General features: G+C 35.9%; 1 protein-coding gene across 2 annotated transcripts in view; it reads right to left on the bottom strand.

The window, feature by feature from the left end:
• SAMHD1 (SAM and HD domain containing deoxynucleoside triphosphate triphosphohydrolase 1) overlaps positions 1–22,261 on the bottom strand; it is a 136,164-nt gene that overhangs the window by 57,982 nt on the left and 55,921 nt on the right. For both annotated transcript variants that reach the window (XM_077169407.1, XM_077169399.1), the window contains 5 exons: positions 12,039–12,194; positions 10,368–10,468; positions 10,140–10,248; positions 9,222–9,313; positions 7,905–8,020 (listed from right to left, as the gene is read on the bottom strand). In XM_077169407.1, the coding sequence (XP_077025522.1) occupies positions 7,905–8,020; positions 9,222–9,313; positions 10,140–10,248; positions 10,368–10,468; positions 12,039–12,194 (574 nt within the window). The remainder of the gene's footprint in view (positions 1–7,904; positions 8,021–9,221; positions 9,314–10,139; positions 10,249–10,367; positions 10,469–12,038; positions 12,195–22,261) is intronic.

Below are 22,261 nucleotides of genomic sequence, written 5' to 3'. Positions count from 1 at the left end.
TAACAATTTGAAGTAAGTCAACTAACCCAAAATGTATAAAACCTAGAACCCTTTTCTTTCATCGAAAGATACTTTAGACACCTGATCAAAGGGTATCTAAGTTAGTGTTTAATACTTAGAATTTAAGAACTTTGCTATCTGAATTTGTAGATTTTCTTCCTCATGGATTAATTTTAAATTGGCTTATGAAACTTACTGGGCTTTACAATGATTATATGGATACTTTATTTAACTGTGCCTATGGTTAAGATAACTAAGATGTCCACTGTTGGTGGTTCTAAGTGTATTGTTTGTTTTCTCAAATAAAAAAATTAAAATGAGGGAAAAAAGAGATAGCTTAAATATAACTATAACTTTACAGGATAAAACTGGCTTCTGATGAAAGATTAAAGATGAATTTTTCAAATATAGTATTACTTGTTTCATTATACAAACAAATTAAAAATAAATATCCCCAACTTATTCAAACTGTTTTAAAATCTTTTCTTCCTCTCCTACAACATAACAATGGGAGAGTAGTTTATCTACCATGAAGTTATTAAAATAAAATACAGAAACATTTTAAATGTTATCCTCTACAAGTAACCTTCTTGTCAATTCAACCTACATTAAATAAATTGGCTCAGTCTTTACATTTTAAACCTCAAATATGGGTATGCACGGTGACCTCAGTGTGCACAAAGATATTTAATATAGGGAAACAGTATTTCACTTTTAATTTTTCATTTAATTATTTTTGCAAAATGACTAAAAAGTGTCAAGTAAAATAGTGATTCCCAAAATTAACAGCTTATATGGACATTTTTAAAGAAGAGTTTTTGTACAGTTTTTGTAATTCTTTTGTTTTTCTCAATCACATATCTTTTGGTGTATGTTTCTTGAAATGTAATGTTAAGTCTGTGAAATTCATAATAAAAATTTGGGTTTCTATTTTCTATGTCTTTCTCCCCCCATTTTCATTTTTCTAATGAGCTTTTTTGTATTTTATAAAAACATCAATCTGTGAGAGGATGGAAATGAACAAAATTCATTTTTAAAGGATAATATGCTTAAAGACTTTTTTTCTTTTTATTGCATGCAACCAGGAACCGAAGCTGGGTCTCTGGCATGGCAGGTGAGAATTCTGCCACGAGCCACCATGGCCCGTCCCTTTACAGCATACTTTGAAAGAAACTGGCTTCAGTTTCCTTCTGGCAGAACACTTACTGGTAATGCTTGTTCTTCTCTTGCTTTACTATCTTTATATCAATCTGCATTTTTCCACATTAAAGAACTGGCTGCTACCTCTTCACCTCTCTTCCTTCCTTCCCACCCCAATCTGAGGGTTTTATTTCTGCTTAAGTGAGGAGAGATTTTTCCGACATCCTGTGTTTTGCAACAAAAGCAATGTTAAAAAGGGAAGTATCCTCAACAAACCAATCACAAGTAAAGAAGTTGAATCAGTCATTAGACACTCCCAAAAAAGAAAAGTCCAGGGCCAGACGGCTTCACATGTGAATTCTACCAAACATTCAAGTAAGAATTAGTACCAATCCCGCTCAAACTCTTCAAAAAAAAAAAAACTTAAGAGGAGGGAAGGCTACCTAACTCATTTAAGAAGACAACATCACCCTCATACCAAAGCCAGAGAAAGATACTACAAGAAAAAAAAACTACAGACCAATCTCACTAATGAATATAGATGCAAAAATCCTCAACAAAATTCTTGCAAATCGAATCTAGCAGCACATTAAAAGAATTATACACCATGACCAAGTAGAATTCATCCCAGGTATGCAAGCATGGTTCAACACAAGAAAATCAAATAATGTAATACATCACATCAACAAATCAAAGCAGAAAAACCACATGATCATCTCGATTGATGCAGAAAAGGCATTTGACAAAATGCAACATCCTTTCTTGTTGAGAACACTTCAAAGGATAGGAATAGAAGGAAACTTCCTAACATGATAAAAGGAATATATGAAAAACCCACGACAAACATCATCCTTGATGGGGAAAAGCTGAAAACTTTCCCCCTAAAATCAGGAACAAGACAAGGATGTCCACTATCACCACTTTAATTCAACATTGTGTTGGAAGTTCTAGCAGAGCAATTAGACAAGAAAAAGAAATATACGGCATCAAAATTAGAAAGGAAGAATTAAACTCTGACTGTTTGTAGATATGATACTATATGTCAAAAACCCTGAAAAATCCACAGCAAAGCTACTAGAGGTAATAAATGAGTACAGCAAAGTGGCAGGTTATAAGACAAACACTAAAAAATCTGAGTGTTTCTATACATTAGTAATGAGCATCTGAGGGGTAAGTCAAGAAAAAAATTCCATTTACAATTGCAACCAAAAGAATAAAATATTCAAGAATAAATGTATCTAAAGATATAAAAAACCTATACAAAAAAAACTACAAGAAATTGTTAAAAGAAATCACAGAATACCTAAATTAATGGAAGTGTATACTGTGTTCATGGATTGGAAGACTAAATATTAAGATGCAAATTCTACCTAAATTGATTTATAGATTCAATGTAAAACCAATTAAAATCCCCCCAAATTGCTTTTCAGAAATAGAAAAACCAATAATCAAATTTGTCTGGAAGGGCAGGGTGCCCAGAATAGCAAAAAATATCCTCAGAAAGAAAAATGAAGTTGGAGGTCTCACACTACCTGACTTTAAGGTGCTATTATGAAGCTACAGTGGTCAAAACAGCATGGTACTGGCATAAAGATAGATATACTGACCAACGGAATCGAATAGAGTGTTCAGATATAGACCCTCTCATCTATGGACAATCGATCTTGGATAAGGTAGTGAAGCCAACTCACCTGGGACAGAACAGTCTCCTCAATAAATGGTGCCTAGAGAACTGGATATCCATATGCAAAGGAATGAAGGAGGACCCATATCTCAAAACCTATACAAAAATTAACTCAAAATGGATCAAAGACCTAAACATTAGATCTAATACCATAAAACTTTTAGAAGAAAATGCAGGGAAATATCTTATAAATCTTATAATAGGAAGTGGTTTCCTAGACCTTACATCCAAAGCATGAGCAATGAATAAATAAATAAATAAATAGGAACTTCTCAAAATTAAACACTTTCTGCATCAAAGATCTTCATCAAGAAAGTAAAAAAACAGCCTACACAATAGGAGACAATATTTGGAAACGATATATCAGATAAAGGCGTGGTATCCAGAATACATAAAGAGATTGTTCAACTCAACAACAAAAAGACAGCCAACCCTGTTACAAAATGGGCAAAAGACATGAACAGACACTTCTCAGAAGAGGAAATACAAATGGCCAAAAGGCACATGAAAAGATGCTCAACTTCCCTGGCTATTAGGGAAATGCAAATCAAAACCACGACATATAATGTCACACTGACCAGAATGGCCATTATCAATAAAACAGAAAATGACAAGTGCTGGAGAGGATGTGGAGAAAGAGGCACCCTTATCCATTGTTGGTGGGAATGCCAAATGGTACAATCGTTGTGGAAGGCAGTGTGGCAGTTCCTCAGGAAGCTAAGTATAGAATTGCCATATGACCTGGCAATTTCATCGTTAGGTATTCACTCAGAGGACATGAGGGTAAGAACACAAATGGACATTTGCACACCAATGTTTATAGCAGCACTATTTACAATTGCCAAGAGATGGAAACTGTCAAAATGTCCATCAACACACGAGTGCTTAAGCAAGCTGTGGTGCTTGCTTACATTGTATGTATGACATACGATGGAATATTATGGAGCTGTAAGACAGAATAAAGTCATGAAGCATGTAACAACATGGATGGACCTTAAGGACACTATGCTGAGTGAGATTAGCCAGAAACAAAAGGACAAATACTATATGGTCTCACTGATATGAACAGACATTAGTGAATGAACTTGGAGAATTTCAGTTGGTAACAGAGACCATTAGGAGATAGAAATGGGGTAGATATTGGGTAATTGGAACTGAAGGGATACAGATTGTGCAACAGGACTGATTGTAAAAATTCAGAAATGGATAGAACAATTGTACCTAACTGTAATACAATAATGTTACAACACTGAATGAAGCTAAATGTGAGAAGAATAGACAGAGGAGGCCTGGGGGCACAAATGAAATCAGAAGGAAAGATAGACAATGAAGACTGAGATGGTATATCTAAGAACGATAGTGACTAAAGGTGCAAATTTAAAAATGTTTCTGCATAAGGAAAAACAAAGGAATGTCAATAATGCAGGGTCCTGAAAATAGATGGTAATTAATATTTTCAAACTTTAACATATGTGTGAGACAAGTAAAAAATGTTTATTTGGTAAAAAAATTTATATTTTGATTAGTGCATTTCCTAATATAACTTATGTGGACAGCTTAATTTAACACAATAGTTATTGGAACCTTGTGTAGGGCATGAGATTTTGTAGGTTTGTCCAGAGTGATGTCCTGATAAATCCCAGAGCAATTTGTACAGTGAATAGGGAAGTACTTGCAGAGTCCCTTGGGGGAATTGTGAGAAAGGGGGAAAATTCAACTTCCCCAAGTGGAGAATTCTTGATATTCTCACAGGCAGCGGGGACAGCCAAAGCAAAAGGCCAAGCCTCCAATCGTGGGGTTTGTTCATATGAAACTTAACCTGCAAAGGATAGGCTAAACCTACTTAAAATTAAGCCTAAGAGTTACCCCCAAGAGAACCTCTTCTGTTGCTCAGATGTGGCCTCTCTCTCTTGGCCAACACAGCAAGCAAACTCACTGCCCTCCCCTCTCTACGTGGGACATGACTCCCAGGGGTGTAGACCTTTCAGGAAACGTGGGACAGAAATCTGAGAATGAGCTGGAACTCAGCATCAAGGGATTGAGAAAATCTTCTCGACCAAAAGGGGGAAGAGCGAAATGAGACACAATAAAGTGTCCATGGTTGAGAGATTCCAAACAGAGTCGACAGGTTATCCTAGAGGTTATTCTTAGGTATTAAATAGATATCACCTGTTTAGTTAAGGTGTAATGGAGAGGCAGAACGGACCTGCCTGAAAATGTGGAGCTGTGCTCTGGTGTACATGTTTCTTGAAGATAATTGTATGATGATACGGCTGTTGCAGTGTGACTGTGTGGTTGTGAGAGCCTTGTGTCTGATGCTCCTTATGTCTACCTTATCGATGGACAAGTAAAAGATATGGATTTAAAATGAATAAATACTGTGGGGAACAAATGTTAAAATAAATTTAGTAGATTGAAATGCTTGTGTTTGGTGAAGGGGAGGGGAAAGGGGCATGGTATGTATGAACTTTTTTCTGTTTTCTTTTTATTGCTTTTTCTGAATTGATGCAGATGTTCAAAGAACTTATCATGATGATGAATATACAACTATGTGATGATAGTGTGAGTCATTGATTATATAACAAGAATGGAATGATCAATATGATAAGAATGTTTGTGTTTGTGGTTATATATCATAAATAAAAAATTAATTAAATAAACAATCTGTAGTGTTTCTATACACTAGTAATGAAAAATCTGAGGAGGAAATCAAGAAATAAGTTCCATTTACAATTGCAACCCAAAGAATAAAATATTTAGGAATAAATTTAACTAAGGTTACAAAAGACCTACATAAAGAAAACTATAAGAAATTGCTAAAAGAAATCACAGAAGACTTAAATAAATGGAAGGGCACACCATGTTCATGAATTGGAAGACTAAATATAGTTAAGATTTCAAATCTACCTAAATTAATGTATAGATTCAATGTAATACCAATTAAATTCCAAAAAAACTACTTTGCAGAAATCGAAAAAGCAATAACCAAATTCATGTGGAAGGGGAGGTGCCTTGAATAGCTAAAAATATCCTGAGGAAGAAAAACAAAGTTGGAGGTCTCACGATACCTGACTTTAAGGCATATTACAAAGTTACAGTGGTCAAAACAGCATGGTACTGGCATCAAGGCAGATATACTGACCAATGGAATCAAAGAGAGTGTTCAGATATAGACCCTCTCCTCTATGGACAAGTGATCTTTGGTAAGGCAGTCAAACCAACTCACCTGGGACAGAACAGTGTTCTTCAATAAATGCTGCTTGGAGAACTGGATATCCATATTCAAAAGAACGAAAGAGGATCCATATCTCACACCATATATAAAAATTAACTCAAAATAGATTAAAGATCTAAACATTAGATCTAAGACCATAAAACTTTTAGAAGAAAATGTAGGGACATCTTATAAAACTTGTAACAGGAGGCGGTTTTCTAGATCTCACACCCAAAGCACAAGCATTGAAGAAAGAAATAGAAAAACAGGAATGACTCAAAATTAAGCACTTTTATGCATCAAAGAACTTTGTCAAGAAAGTAAAAAGACAGCCTACACAATGGGAGATAATATTTGGAAACGACATATCAGATAAGGGTCTAGTATCCAGAATATATAAAAAGATCGTTCAATTCAAAAGCAAAAAGACAAACAACCCTATTAAAAAATGGGCAAAAGACTTGAACAGACACTTCTCAGAAGAAAAAATACAAATGGATAAAAGGCACATGAAAAGATGCTCAACTTCCCTGGCTATTAAGGAAATGCAAATCAAAATCACAATGACATATCATTTCATACCCACCAGAATGGCCATTATCAATAAAATAGAAAATGACAAGTGCTGGAGAGGATGTGGAGAAAGAGGCACATTTATCCAATCCATGTTGGTGGGAATGTAAAATGGTACAACCACTGTGGAAGGCAGTTTGGTAGTTCCTCAGAAAGCTAAGCATAGAATTGCCATATGATCTGGCAAATACCATTGTTAGTTATCTATTCAGAGGACATGAGGGAAGGACACAAATGGACATTTGCACACTAATGTTCACCACAGCATTATTTACAATTGCCAAGAGATGGAAAGAGCCCAAATGTCTATCAACAGAAAAGTGGCTAAACAAGCTGTGGTATATACATATGATGGAATATTACACAGCTGTAGGACAGAATAAAGTCATGAAGTATGTGACAACATGGATGGACCTTGAGGACATTATGCTGAATGAGGTTAGCTGGAAACAAAAGGACAAATACTGTATGGTCTCACTGATACGAACTAACATTAATGAATGAACTGCGAGAATTTCAGTGAAGAACAGAGGTTATCAGGGGACAGAAACAGGGTAGATATTGCATAATTGGAACTGAAGGGATATAGATTGTGCAACAGGACTGACTGTAAAAATTCAGAAATACATAGCACAATACTACCTGATTGTAGCACAATAATCTAAGTTCACAGAATGAAGAATGAGAAGGATAGAGGGAGGAGGTCTGGGGGCACATAGGAAACCAGAAGAAAAGATAGAAGATAAAGACTGAAATGGTATAATCTAGGAATGCCTAGAGTGTACAATGATAGTGACTAAATGTACAAATTAAACAATGTTTTTTTGCAAGAGGAAGAACAAAGGAATGTCAATACTGCAGGGTGTTGAAAATATATGGTCACTCATATTTTAAAACTTCAACTTCTTTGTGAGACTAAAGTAAAAAATGTTTCCTTGGCACAAAATTTTTTTAAAAAAGGGAAGTATCAGTGTGGTAGCAGACTAGCTCTATTATGAACTGAGTAATAGTGAATACTGAATACTGAGTCTTTACATGCCAATTACTATGCCTCATTTAAGCATCACAGCACCACCATGTGCAAGCTATCAGCACTCCCATTTTACAGATGAGGAATATAAGGTTCAGAAAGGTTAAACTATCAAAGACAGTTTATACTCACACTTGCTAGTATAAGGCAGAGATAAAAGTCAAATACATTTAGGAACCTAAAATACATACGAACATCTATAAGCCAGGAACAGATTATACTTTTGCTGAGCTGAACCAACTATGTTACCATCTAGTCCTCACCTGTTAGTTTAGTGAAGGCTTCCATGTCATCAATTGCTGTAGAGATGTGATACTTTTTACCTTCAGCACCTGTAATCTCTATGTAGGTGTCTGCTTTGAGGAAAGCATCTGTGATCCTACAGAGGATAATTTATTTAAAATGTATGCATGCGAGATATTTCAAAGATTTGTTTTAAGCCTTATTTAAAGTTAAGGGAATCTTTCTACTTTAGGGAAATAAAATACTGAGATACACTGATCTAAGGACAACTTCTCCATGATACTAAATAAGTGAATGCCACAATAATGTTGAGCTCTAAGCTACCATGCATGTATATTACAAGCACTTTGGCAGGACTTTAGATACATTATCTTATTTAACCTTTCCAACCAGCAGGTATTATAATCAACCCCAATTTTAAAGATGCAGAAATTAAGTAATTTTTATTTAACTAATTAGGAAGAGACAGTGCCAGACTTTGATCCTAAATCTTCCTGAATTAAAAAAAGAAAAAACAAAACCAAAAACCTACCAAAGTACCAATCATACAAACAGGAAAATGTACTCTAACTATTCTACTTATGAGATAGGATAGGAAAAAATAGAAACGAAAATAAATTTCTTCTATACAAATGTAAAAATGAACATGGGTCCAAAGTCTCATAATAAACCAATTTAAAGCTATTTTAGAGACTGGAATTAGCTCAGATCACAACCAACTTTTCATGACTGCTCCTGGGGTCTATAAGTCATTTGGAGATGGTTTTATTTTTCTACTATGGTTCTGACTAAATCAGAGAGAAGCAGCGAAATTCCTGTAGGGTTTATTATTCATAGTATTTACTTTTATATTTAATATTTTATATTAATAGTAAATATTATTTATCATCCCTGTAGGGTTTATAAATTTGCTATCAATTTTGATAAATATTTGATAGGACAAGAAGAGACAACAATCTTAATCTTTAAAATTAATTTTCATCATTAATTTCAAAATTTCAATTATTTATGTCCATTTCCCATTACCTTGAGGACTAAAATCTGGCATATAAGAAACTCCTGAGTGGAGGTCCAGAGCCATTTCAGCTTTGCCTCTTCAGAGCTAATCTAAGCCAGATCTTATTCCCTTCATCTAATTTCTGAATCCATTTTCCCTCTCTCCCCTCAAGTTAAAGCTTTTTGTATGCTATTTTTCACATTGGTTTGTTTGTTTAAGGAAACCAATTGAGATTTATTAATTTTAAATCCATTTGAATTTATCCAGAAATGTCAACTTGGAGATTTCAGTGAAAGCATCATGTAAAGACATCTAGGGAAACAGCAATAAAATGTCTTACATTGTATCAATGATGTTGCCAACTTTGTGTTGATACGCTCTGCGGTGTAAGCAGTTGCGTGTATGGAACATGTCATACAGATTGCCAACTTCCTGTAAGAAAACATGAAATAAGTACTAATGTAGTTTCAAATTATGTTCAACTTGCTTGTAGACAAGTATATAAGACAAAGAAAAGACACAATGGCAGACAAGAAGATCATGCAGAGGGGCTAATTCATTTCACAGCCCACTAAAAAACAGCAAGGCAGATCAGTAAAGCTATTCATTGATTTGCAACTTTCATTTTTACTGATTAATAGTAAACTAAAATCTACTGCATGCTTTAACTCTGTGACAAGTTCTGTTCTAGGCATCTTAAATATAATATTTGTTTTAATCCTACCAATAATTATAGGAAATAAGCATTATTAGGCTTGTATTCTTCACTCTCAAGAGAAGTACTTTCCATAGCAAAATACTACACTGCTCTTTAGTTACATGATTGTAATCTAGAAGAGACTAAAAAACTGCAGCACTTTATTGTTCAGGAACACTAAGCAGTGATTAAGGAAACTGGGCTGAAATTCCAGGTTTGTCACTTGTTAGTTGTATACTTTCTCTGTGTGTCAACTCTCTGATCTGTTAAATGGGATAATAATACCTATCTCATGGTTGTGAAGATTAAGTTAATCCATGCAATGCAATTAGAACAGTGCCTAGTACTACATTCAATAAATGTTCAGTATAATTTTTCATTACCATTATTATTAAACTATACAATAGAAATGAAAATGTCCTTAAGGTACTTACAAATTTTAAACATGAAATAAAGAGATTAATGATTTACCAGATACTGATTTTTCTAAGCTCTTCAATGGTTATTTCCAAAGTTCAAACTTAGAGCTATACCCTTCTTACTTCCTCTGACAGAGCTTACCTTTTCTCTAGTACAAATATGCTTCTTCTTATCTACTTCACAGACACGTGCAAACTTAATAAAGCGCTTGTAATCAAAGTTATTCTGAATTCCAAGATGATGGCAGTCCCTAAGATTTCAAAGAGAGAGAGAAAACTTTTTAACCAGAAAACTCTGCCTTAAAAACTAATAAACTAACTTTATACAAGGATTGCAGCCAATTTTTCTGAAGTGTTGTTCAGAGCATACCTAGCAAAATAATCCCATTTGTCCACATCAATGCCATTTCTTTTATTAGCCACTATCTCATAAAGGAAGCTTTTCTCTTCTGGACGCCCTTTATATGGCCACTGGAAGACAAGAAAAACCACTGAAAGTTTTAGGATAAGAATCAAACCTATTATAAGCAAGGCACAGCAATTATATTAATCTGAAAATTATAACAGATATTTGACTGGGAACATGAGAGAAATTAAAAGTTGTCCTCTATTAATCGTATTAACACTAAATCTTCCTATGCGATTGAAAGGTCCTAATTCTATTACACTTTCCACAAACAACAGACTTCCTTGTTTTCTTGGTTGAAAAGTTTTTTTAAAAATATAAGGTCTACTTGTGAATTATTAATAATGTTTAAATGAACATGTGTGAATCATGCATCTGAATTAGTACTACCTTTCAAAGCAGCTACATAACTATTCTAAATGATATGCATTGCTCAAAGAAGTTTTGGAGTTCCATTTTTTGGAAAAAAGTAGAGGTATATAGATTTGAGGAAAAAACCCTATAGACTTCAGGGGGAATTATTTTCCAACTTCTTTTTAAATTAAAAACAGATAAAAGATCAAAAAGGAAACAAAATACACTTTCCTCTAAACTAGATCAACTTTTTTCTAAGTCTTTAAGCATCTAAATATTTCAAAAATATAAAATTTTACTAGATAAACAAGAAATACACTTTAGGATTCTGTATAAATACTACATAAACATTCATTTTTAAATGACTTATTCTCTAATTGTGGGGGTAACTTTGATAGTTTGAAGCTGTATGTATCCCAGAAAAACAAGCTCTTAAATCTAATCTATTTTGGGGGGTGTAAACCCATTGTAAACAGAACCTTTTAATGAGGCTACTTCAGTTAAAGTATGACCACCTCATTCAGGATGTGTCTTAACCATGTTACTACAGTCCTACATAAAGAGAATGAATACAGAGAAAGCCCTGGATGTAAGAAGATGAAATGAATGAAATCCAGAAGAGAGGGGAGAGACTAGCAGACACTGCCATGTGACAGAAGAGCCAAGGATTGCCAGCAGCTGGTCTGTAGCAAGAAAGCACTTCTCTGATGATACCTTCATTTGGACATTTTCTTGGCCTCAAAATTGTAAGCTAATAAATTCCAATTGTTCATGCCGAACAAACTTGTTTGCTTTAAGCAGCCTAGAAAACTAAAACAGTAGCTTTTTTTTTGTTTATTAAAAAATTAACAACAAACAAAAACATTAACATATCATTCCATTCTACATATATAATCAGTAATTCTTAATATCATCACATAGTTGCATATTGATCACTTCTTAGAACATTTGCATCAATTTAGAAAAAGAAATAAGGAGACAACAGAAAAAGAAATAAAACGATAACAGAAAAAAAAGATGATACATACCGTACCCTTTACCCCTCGCTTTCATTTATCACTAGCTTTTCAAACTAAATTTAACATTTGTAAAACAGTAACTTTTAAAGAACATAGTTAAGAAGGAAAAAAGTATAAATCTGTCATTATTTGCACTGAACAAACAGTAGAAACATATAACATATTTTATCATTTAGTCCCTTTAAAATAGCCAAATGTGTAGTCAAGAAAAGACTAGATGAAAAGCATCAGTCAGTTCAACTTAAGTTGTGCACAACCTTACCGAAGCATTTTTCACGGGTGATTCAAGTGGTCCTGCAATTTGTTCCTTGACAAAACAAATGTCTTCTTCAGGGATGAGACCATAATGTTCCATGACAGTTCTGAGTCCATTAGAATTAACGAGGTGCTCAAACATCTTGACCGAGCCCTGCTCATGCTGAAAAAAAAAATCAGCACAATATGGTCTATCATAGACTCTAGCCTATTAGAATCGCTACATCATCCAATTCATTCTTCATTCCAGGTAATTCAGAGATAAAGTTTTATTACATGGCAATTATCTACTTTTCAGCCACAGTCTTTCTGATACTTTTAAAAACCTGTTAAATTTGTCAAAAGCTTACTAGTCTGCAGCACATTCATTATTTCATGTGTAGATTTAATGCATTTGAATGAGTATAATAATTTATAATATTTGGAAGAATATTACTAGGTCATGGATTTAGAATCCTATTTTAATGCATATCACTATAAAACCAGTTATTTCACATCAGTCTTGAAACATGGTGAAGTTATAAAATCTGCTACCATTTGATCAAGTGGCGAAGGGGGTAATTGCGAATGTGCCAGCAAGGGCTCTGAAGTCAAGATCTAGATTAGAATCTCATATCTGCCTTAGTTTGCTCGTCTATCTCTGCCTAAACATTGATAATCGTTATAAAGACCAAATGACTCCCTGAGCACATCTGCCCTATCTCAGGTCTTAACAAAAACTGACTCAAGATGAAAAACCAAACATGAGTTGTCTTATAACCATTTTATAAAAACTGAATCAGACATATACTAATTACAAAGAGAGAAAACAGTAACTTCATAGTGAAGAAATTCTCAGACATTGCCTTAGCCAATTGGTTAAAGTTAATATATTACCAAAAACGACTCAAATACATTTTGTGTCTAAGATATGATGCACTAAAGACATATCACTTCTGTGGCACTCCTACCAAAAGTTCATAGCCTAACTCTATGCAGAAACATCAGAGAAACTCAATTTCTTTTTTTTTTTTAAATTTTTAATAATAAAACCAATCAACACACATGAACATTCTTAACGTATGAACAATCCATGCCTGGTGTGCAATCAATGGCTCACAAAATCATCACATACTTCTATATTCACCACCATGATCATTCCTCATAATATTTACATCACTCCAGAAAAAGAAATAAAAAGAAAAAAGAAAAAACTCATATGTACCATCCGCTTATCCTTCCTTCTCATTGACCACTTAAATTTCCCTCTACCCAATTTATTTTAACATTTGTTCCCCCAATTATTTATATATTTTGAATCCATATTTTTTTGGATCATCTCTCCATACCATAGATAGAAGGAGCAACAGAACAAGGTTTTCACAATCACACAGTCACTTTGTGAAAGCTGTATCGTTATACAATCATCTTCAAGAAACACGGTTACTGGAATACAGCTCTACATTTTCAGGCCCTTCCCTCCAGCTTCTCAAATATACCTTAACTAAAAAGGTGATATCTATATAATGTTTAAGATTATCCTCCAGGATAACTTCTCGACTCTGTTTGGAATCTCTATGCCACTGGCACTTTATTTTGTCTCATTTCTCTCTTCTCCCTTTCAGTCAAGGTTTTCTCAATCCCTTGCTGCTGAGTTCCAGCTCATTCAAAGATTTCTGTCCCATGTTGCCAGGGAGACTTACATCCCTGGGAGTCATGTTTGACGCAGAGAGAGGAAGGACAGGGAGTTTGCATGCTCTGTTGGCTGAGAGATAGGTAACATGTAAGCAACAAAAGAGGCTCTCTGGGGGTGACTCTTAGGCCTAATTTTAACTAGGCTTAGAATATCCTTTATGGGGATATCAAACTCAATGTCAAATACAGGATTTTCTACTTGCCTGTACTCTCCAAAAAATGACAAGACTATGAAAGATAAACACTGAGGAATTGTTCCAGATCAGAGGAGACTAAAGAGAAACGATGCCAAAATTTAACATATGATTCTGGATTGGGTCCTGGACCAGCAAATTTAAAAGTTTCTGTTTTTCCTTTTTCTATATGGATCATGGCTGAATCTGAAAGGAAGTCTACAGATTAGATAGTAGTACTGTATCAATATTAATTTCTCGACTTTAAAAGTTATACTATGGTAATTTAGGATATATCAACTGAAGTACTTAGGAATAAGGGAGAATGCCTATAACTACTTTCAAAGGATTCAGAAAAAGATTTACATATACAAAGAGAGTATGTTAAAATAAACATAGTAGGCTGCTAACATTTGGGGAATTTGGGTGACTGGCATATGGGAATTCTTTGCAATATTTTTGCAACTTTACTGTAAAAGTGAAATTAGGTCAAAATTAAATATAAAAAAATCTGAATTGGTTGAAAAAGCACTCCCTTTAAAATAAAAAATTAAGCACAGTTACCTACTGTTACCTCTTCTATATAACATTCTAATGGAGGTTTGAAAAATATGCAAAACAAAGGAAATAAAAGGTATTAGTACTGGAAAAGAAGAAAAACAACTTTCTACTTATAGATCCAAAGACGGATCTTCATCGAAAATAAAAAAGGATCTGCAGAAAAAAATTATTAAATAAATATTAGCAAAATAGTAGTTTTAAAAACATAAAAGCCAACCACTTGTCAATGAACTAGCAAACAAAAAATTAAGTTCAAAAAGAGAGAACTGACAATGACAAGTATAACTATAAGGAACTTAGGAGTAAATATTACAAAGGATATATAAGACCTTTATGGAGAAAATGATAAAATTTAGAATGGAAAAGCAAAGGGCAGGTAGGACTTCTGGGAAGATGGCCTAAGAGTAGCTCAAGATTAGCCCTACTCCATGGAAAAGTTAGAGAAGGGACAGGAGGGAAACTGAGGCAGTGATTCGGGAGTGCGGCTGACCTGGGAGAGTCTTCTGCACCACATGGGAAAACCTTGGTTGCAGAGGTGGAGGAACTGTGAGGCAGAGGGCTGGAGTCTAGCACTGAGGTGCGGAGCCCATGGGAATGCATGGGCAGGAGCCAGGAATTAGGAAGTAAGCCAGGCCATGTTCCTCAGGCGTGCTACCCTCACCAGCGCAGCCTCGTGACCCGCAACTGACCCCACACCCAACGCACCCAAATGCCATCACCTGCTCTCATTTCCTGTGCTCCAAGCATCCCCACCTCTATACCCAGCTCCCAGCGCACATACCTGCCCCACATCCCATATCCAAATGCACCCCAACCCACCTCTCCTGCACCCCTCCAGAGCACTACCTCCCGCCCCACCCCTGTTACCCGCAGGCTGATGCCAGCACATAAAGGCTGTAGACACTGACCTCCATACCTAGGCTACTCCTGCCCCACTGCCCATTGGGTTGAACACCCTCACCCCCCTGCCCCCGAGCTCTGTGCATCAGTTTACGGCACTGCTAGGTCCACTCATGTGCATGGGCCACCAATCATGTCATTCAACTCTAGGAACCGCACTTTACAACAGCCCTAGAACCGCACATGCGTGGGAACCGTCACTTCACGGTTCTGACAAACTGGTGATCTGTGCAGTCAGGTCACATCTGCCCCCAATCCATGAAGGCATAACACCAACCTGCTACCACACTCTATGCATGTGCATAAAGGGCCCTGTGCTTTAGATGAGTGCACACCAGGGTTAAGTCTCCCAGACTGAGGCACCCACACAGCTATATACAACCTGGCCGCTGGGTGTCCATGTTTACAAGCATCAGTGTAACATCCCCAACCTGCACCTATAGCTGCTTGAAACAAATCACCAAACTGAGTGTTCCACCCCATGCCCTGCTCTCTGCTATACAACTATACTGCCAACACAAGGCCTTACACTACTGAAAGAAATCAACTCCCAAAGTAAATCAATCAAGATATTTACATGTCACGAAGACAGCAGAAGATGACTAAGCATATCACAATGCAGTTATAGCCTTGCCTAATGATCAAATTAAAACACGAGAGGAGACACAGATGTCAGAACAACTAATGAAAAATATTCATAAAACTCCACTTAAAAAAGTAAGTGGGAAAGCAAATGACATGAAGAAGATTAAGGAGAAAGTAGAAGAGCATAAAGAGGAATTTGAAAAATTAATAAAAAAATAGCGGATATCACAAAGATTAAAGACTTTGTTGACCAAATAAAAAACAAATTAGACGCAAACACCACCAGATGTTAAGAGACAGAAGAAAGAATAAGGGATATAGAGGACAGGAAAACTGAATTCAAAGACTAAAACAACAAATGGCAAAAAAGATGGAAAAATTTAATTGGATTTCAGGGAAGTGACAGAGAAAACAAAATGCACAAATATAAGAATTATTGATGATCCAAAAGGATAAGAAAGGAGTAAAGGGCTAGGAAGAGCAGTTGAGGACATAATGGGGGAAAAATTCCCAAACATCATAAAGGACATAAATATACAAGTCAAAGAAGCCCAATGAACTTCAAACAGAACAAATGTAAACAGGTATTTCCCAACACACATACTGATCAGTCTGTCAAATGTTGAAGAGATGCAGAAAATCCTGACAGGGGCAACAGAAAAACAATCTACTACATACAAGGGAATTAAATAAGACTGAGTTCAGACTACTCAACTAGCACCTGGAGGTGAGAAGGCAGTGGTGTGATATATTCAAGATCCTGAAAGAGAAAGACTTCCAGTCAAGAATTCTGTACCCAGTGAAACTGTGCTTCAAAATTGAGGGAGAGATTAAAGTTTTCACAGACAGAGAAGTCCTGAAAGAATCTTTCAAAGAGACTGGCCCTTCAAGAAATACAAAACGGAATTCTCTTGGCTGAAAAAAAAAGACAGGAGATCAAAGTCTGGAGAAGGGCAGAGAATTAAAGAGTATCACTAAGGGTAATTTAAAGAATACAAAGACAAAGGAGGAGAAGAATATATAGATCTGATGAATAAAATTAAAAAGATAAGATGATGGAATCAAGAAATGTCTTTTTAGTAATAACTTTAAATGTTAACAGACTAAATTTACCAATTAAAAGATACACATTGGCAGAATGGATTAAGAAACATAATCCAACTGTATGCTGCTCACAAGAGACTCATCTTAGATACAAAGACAGATTGAAAGTGAAAGGATGGAAAAATATATTCCATGCACGTTGTAACCAAAAGAAAGCAAGAGTAGCTATACTAATATTGGACAAAATAAACTCTATTTTATTCTACTTTTTTTAAGCTTTTATTAATAAAACCAATCAACATACAATATGAACATTCTTTTTTTATCACAGTCATAGATACATTATCAGAATGATTTGTTAGAACATTTGCATCAATTCAGAAAAAGAAATAAAAAGAAAAAAAATTGTACATACCCTTCCACTGATCACTATCATTCCAATCTACTAAATTTACTTTAACATCTGTTCCACCTATTATCTATTTATTTATTTATTATTTTTTTTAATTAACTTTTTTATTAATTAAAAAAAAGAAAAGAAATTAACACAACATTTAGAAATCATTCCATTCTACATATGCACTCAGTAATTCTTAGTATCATCACATAGGTGTATGATCATCATTTCTTAGTACATTTGCATCGATTTAGGAGAAGAACTAGCAAAACAGCAGAAAAAGATATAGAATATTAATATAGAGAAGAAAATTAAAATAATAATAATAAAATATATATATATATAAAGGAAAAAGAAAAAAACAAAAACAAAAGATACAAACAAACAAACAAACAAAAACCTATAGTTCAGGTGCAGCTTCATTCAGTGTTCCAACATAGTTACATTACAATTAGGTATTATTGTGCTGTCCATTTTTGAGTTTTTGTATCTAGTCCTGTTCCACAGTCTGTATCCCTTCAGCTCCAATTACCCATTATCTTACCCTGTTTCTAACTCCTGCTGGTCTCTGTTACCAATGATATATTCCAAATTGACTCTCGAATGTCAGTTCACATCAGTGGGACCATACAGTATTTGTCCTTTAGTTTTTGGCTAGACTCACTCAACATTATGTTCTCTAGGTCCATCCATGTTATTACATGCTTCATAAGTTTAGTCTGTCTTAAAGCTGCATAATATTCCATTGTAGGTATACACCACAGTTTGTTTAGCCACTTGTCTGCTGATGGACATTTTGGCTGTTTCCATCTCTTTGCAATTTTAAATAATGCTGCTATAAACACTGGTGTGCAAATGTCCGTCTGTGTCTTTGCCCTTAAGTCCTTTGAGTAGATACCTAGCAGTGGTATTGCTGGGTCGTAATCCATTCTGCCAGTCTATGTCTTTTGATTGGGGAATTCAGTCCATTACCTTTTAGTGTTATTACTGTTTGGATAATATTTTCCTCTACCATTTTGGCTTTTGTATTATATATATCATATCTGATTTTCCTTCTTTCTACAATTTACTCCATACCTCTCTCTTTTGTCTTTTCGTATCTGACTCTAGTGCTCCCTTTAGTATTTCTTGCAGAGCTGGTCTCTTGGTCACAAATTCTCTCAGTGACTTTTTGTCTATAAATGTTTTAATTTCTCCTTCATTTTTGAAGGACAATTTTGCTGGATATAGAAGTCTTGGTTGGCAGTTTTTCTCTTTTAGTAATGTAAATATATCATCTCACTGTCTTCTAGCTTCCATGGTTTCTGCTGAGAAATCTACACATAGTCTTACTGGGTTTTCCTTGTATGTGACAGATTGCTTTTCTCTTGCTGCTTTCAAGATCCTCTCTTACTCTTTGACCTCTGACATTCTAACTAGTAAGTGTCTTGGAGAACGCCTATTCGGGTCTATTCTCTTTGGGGTGCGCTGCACTTCTTGGATCTGTAATTTTAGGTCTTTCATAAGAGTTGGGAAATTTTCAGTGATAATTTCTTCCATTAGTTTTTCTCCTCCTTTTCCCTTCTCTTCTCCTTCTGGGACACCCACAACACGTATATTTGTGCGCTTCATATTGTCATTCAGTTCCCTGATCCCCTGCTCAAGTTTTTCCATTCTTTTCCCTATAGTTTCTGTTTCTTTTTGGAATTCAGATGTTCCATCCTCCAGTTCACTAATTGTAGCTTCTGTCTCTTTAAATCTACCATTGTCGGTATCCATTGTTTTTTCCATCTTTTCTACTTTGTCCTTCACTTCCATAAGTTCTGAGATTTGTTTTTTCAGATTTTCTTTTTCTTCTTTTTGTTCAGCCCATGTCTTCTTCATGTCCTCCCTCAATTTATTGATTTGGTTTTTGAAGAGCTTTTCCATTTCTGTTCGTATATTCAGCATTAGTTGTCTCAGCTCCTGTATCTCATTTGAACTATTGGTTTCTTCCTTTGAATGGGCCATATCTTCAATTTTCCGAGCGTGATCCGTTATTTTCTGCTGGCGTCTGGGCATTTGATCAGATTTCCCTGGGTGTGGGACCCGGCTGGTTGAAAGGTTTTTCTGTGTAATCTCTGGGCTGTTTTTCTTTTCCTGCCCAGTAGGTGGCGCTCGTGGCGCTTGTCTGTCTGCGGGTCCCACCAGTAAAAGATGCTGTGGCTCCTTTAACTTGCCAATCTGAATCTCGCAGTCGGCCCAGGAAACCGCATGTGGAGGGGGGGTCGCCGGCCACCGCGGCTTGGGGGAGTGCCGGTCCAAATTGCCCAGCTGGCCCGAGACGCCAAGTGTGGTGGGAGGGCCCCGCTATCCAATGTTCCCAGTCGGACCGGGAAGCCATGTGTGTGGAAGGGACCCCGGTCATCAGCCGCCCCGGCCCGGGAAAGCGCGCACCCCTCGGGTATCTCACCGCAGCAGATTCTCCCTGCCCGTTCAGCCGTTCCAGAATGGGGTACGCTGTCTTTTTGGTCTCTGTCGTGGCTCCGGGAGCTGTTTCGTAGTTTCTGTTTCTTTAGTTGCTGTTCTGGAAGAGGAACTAAGACCCGCGCGTCTTACTAAGCTGCCATCTTCTCCAGAAGTTCCTATCTATTTATTTTTTATCCATATATTTTACTCATCTCTCCATAAGGTAGATAAAAGAAGCATCACACACAAGGTTTTCATAATCACACGGTCACACTGTGACAGCTGTATCATTATACGATCATCTTCAAGAAACACAGCTACTGTAACACAACTCTACAATTTCAGGCAGTTCCATCCAGCCTCTCCATTACACCTTAACTAAAAAGGTGGTATCTATTTAATGCATAAGAATAACCTCCAGGATTACCTCTCAACTCTCTTAGCCATTGACACTTTATTTTCTCTCATTTCTCTCTTAGCCATAGACACTTTATTTTCTCTCATTTCGCTTCCCTCTTTGGGTTGAGAAGGTATTCTCAATCCCTTGGTGTTGAGTCCTAACTTGTTCTAGGATTTCGGTCCCATGTTGGCAGGAAGGTCCAAAACCCTGGGAGTCACATGCCATTTAGAGAGGGGGAGGGCAGTGAGTTTGCATGTTGTGTTGGCTGAGAGAGAGAGGCCATACCTGAGCAACAGAAGAGGTTCTCTTGGGGGTAACTTGTAGGCCTCATTTTAAGTAGGCTTAGCCTATACTTTGCGGGGTTAAGTTTCATATGAACAAACCCCCAAATTAGGGGCTAAGCCTATTGCTTTGGTTGTACCCACAGCTTGTGACAATATCAAGAATTCTCCACTTGGGGAAGTTGAATTTTTCCTCTTTCTCACCATTCCCCCAAGTGGACTTTGCAAATAGATTTTATTCACTGTTCAAATTCTTCTGGGATTTATCCAGGCATTACTTCACCTGCCTTGCTTCAGTCAGGATATCTTTCTCTCGATGCCTTACTTTGTACATTTTTATGGCCTTAGAACTGTCAACCTGTAACTTAATACATTCCTTTGGTAAAAGCCATTCTATTTCTGGCATACTGAATTCCAGCAGCATTCAGTAAACCAAAACAATCCCTAAACTGAAAAACAACACAAATTCCATGAAAAGGAGAAAGGTTAAACAAATGAGACTCATTCACACAAAAGAACACAACCTTAGTAATAAAAATGTGTGCAACAAAAAAGAATCTCAAAAACATTATATTGAGTGGATGAAGCCAGACATAAAAGTATACTATATGATTCAAATAACATGAAGTCCGACTAATCTATTTTTATTAATTTCAGAAGATGATGGTAGGGGGTGGAGTAAGAATTGATTGGAACAGGGCACAAGTGAATTTTACAGGAAGATGAAAATGTTCTATATCCTGATTTAGGTACTGGCTTATATAGATGTATATACTTATGAAAATTCACTGAAGGGTACACTTAAGATCTGTGTAACTTACTTCAAGTGAACTACACCTTAAAAAGAAAGAGAAAATAGTGATTGACACATGTCATGGTGAGTTTCATATGTCAACCTGGCCAAGTGGTGCTGTCTGTTTCTCTGGGTAAGCAAGTGCTGGCCTGTCTGTTGCAATGAGGACATTTCATAGAACTAAATCATGATCACGTCAGCTGCATCCACAGCTGATTCCATTTGTAATCAGACAAGGGGAGTGTCTTCTGCAAGGAGTGATGCTCAATCAAATCACTGGAAGACATTTTTGTTAATATATTTATTTATTAATTTAAAAAATTAACAAATGAACTAAAACACTAACATATGATCATTCCGTTCTACATATATAACCAGTAATTCACAATATCATCACTTAGTTGCAAATTCATCATTTCTAAGCACATTTGCATCAATTCAGAAAAAGAAATGAAAAGACAAAAGAAAATGAAATAAAATGAAAACAGAAAAAAAAAGATTATACATACCATATCCCATACCCCTCACTTTCATTGATCACTATCATTTCAGGCTAAATTTATTTTAACTTTTGTTCCCCCTATTATTTATCTTTATTACATATGTTCTACTGACCTGTTAACAAGGGAGATAAAAGGAGCATCAGACACAAGGTTTTCACAATCACACATTCACATTGTGAAAGCTATATCATTATTCAATCATCATCAAGAAACATGGCTACTGGAACACAGTGGCACATTCTCAGGCAGATCCCTCCAGCCTTTCCATTACATCTTGAATAACAAGGTGATTTCTACTTATTACGGAAGAATAACCTCCAGGATAACCTCTTGACTCTGGAATCTCTCAGCCATTAAGATTCCGTATTATTTCACTCGTTCGCCTTTTGGTAGAGAAGGTTTTCTCAATCCCTTGATGCTGAGTCTCAGCTCATTCTAGGATTTCTGTCCCACGTTGCCAGGAAGGTCCACATCCCTGGGAGTCATGTTCCA

The sequence above is a fragment of the Tamandua tetradactyla genome, chromosome 1 (genome assembly GCF_023851605.1).
Source record: "Tamandua tetradactyla isolate mTamTet1 chromosome 1, mTamTet1.pri, whole genome shotgun sequence".
Taxonomy (NCBI): domain Eukaryota; kingdom Metazoa; phylum Chordata; class Mammalia; order Pilosa; family Myrmecophagidae; genus Tamandua; species Tamandua tetradactyla.
The sequence above is the reverse complement of the archived record's forward strand: the minus strand, read 5'-3'. Positions and strand labels throughout refer to the sequence as shown.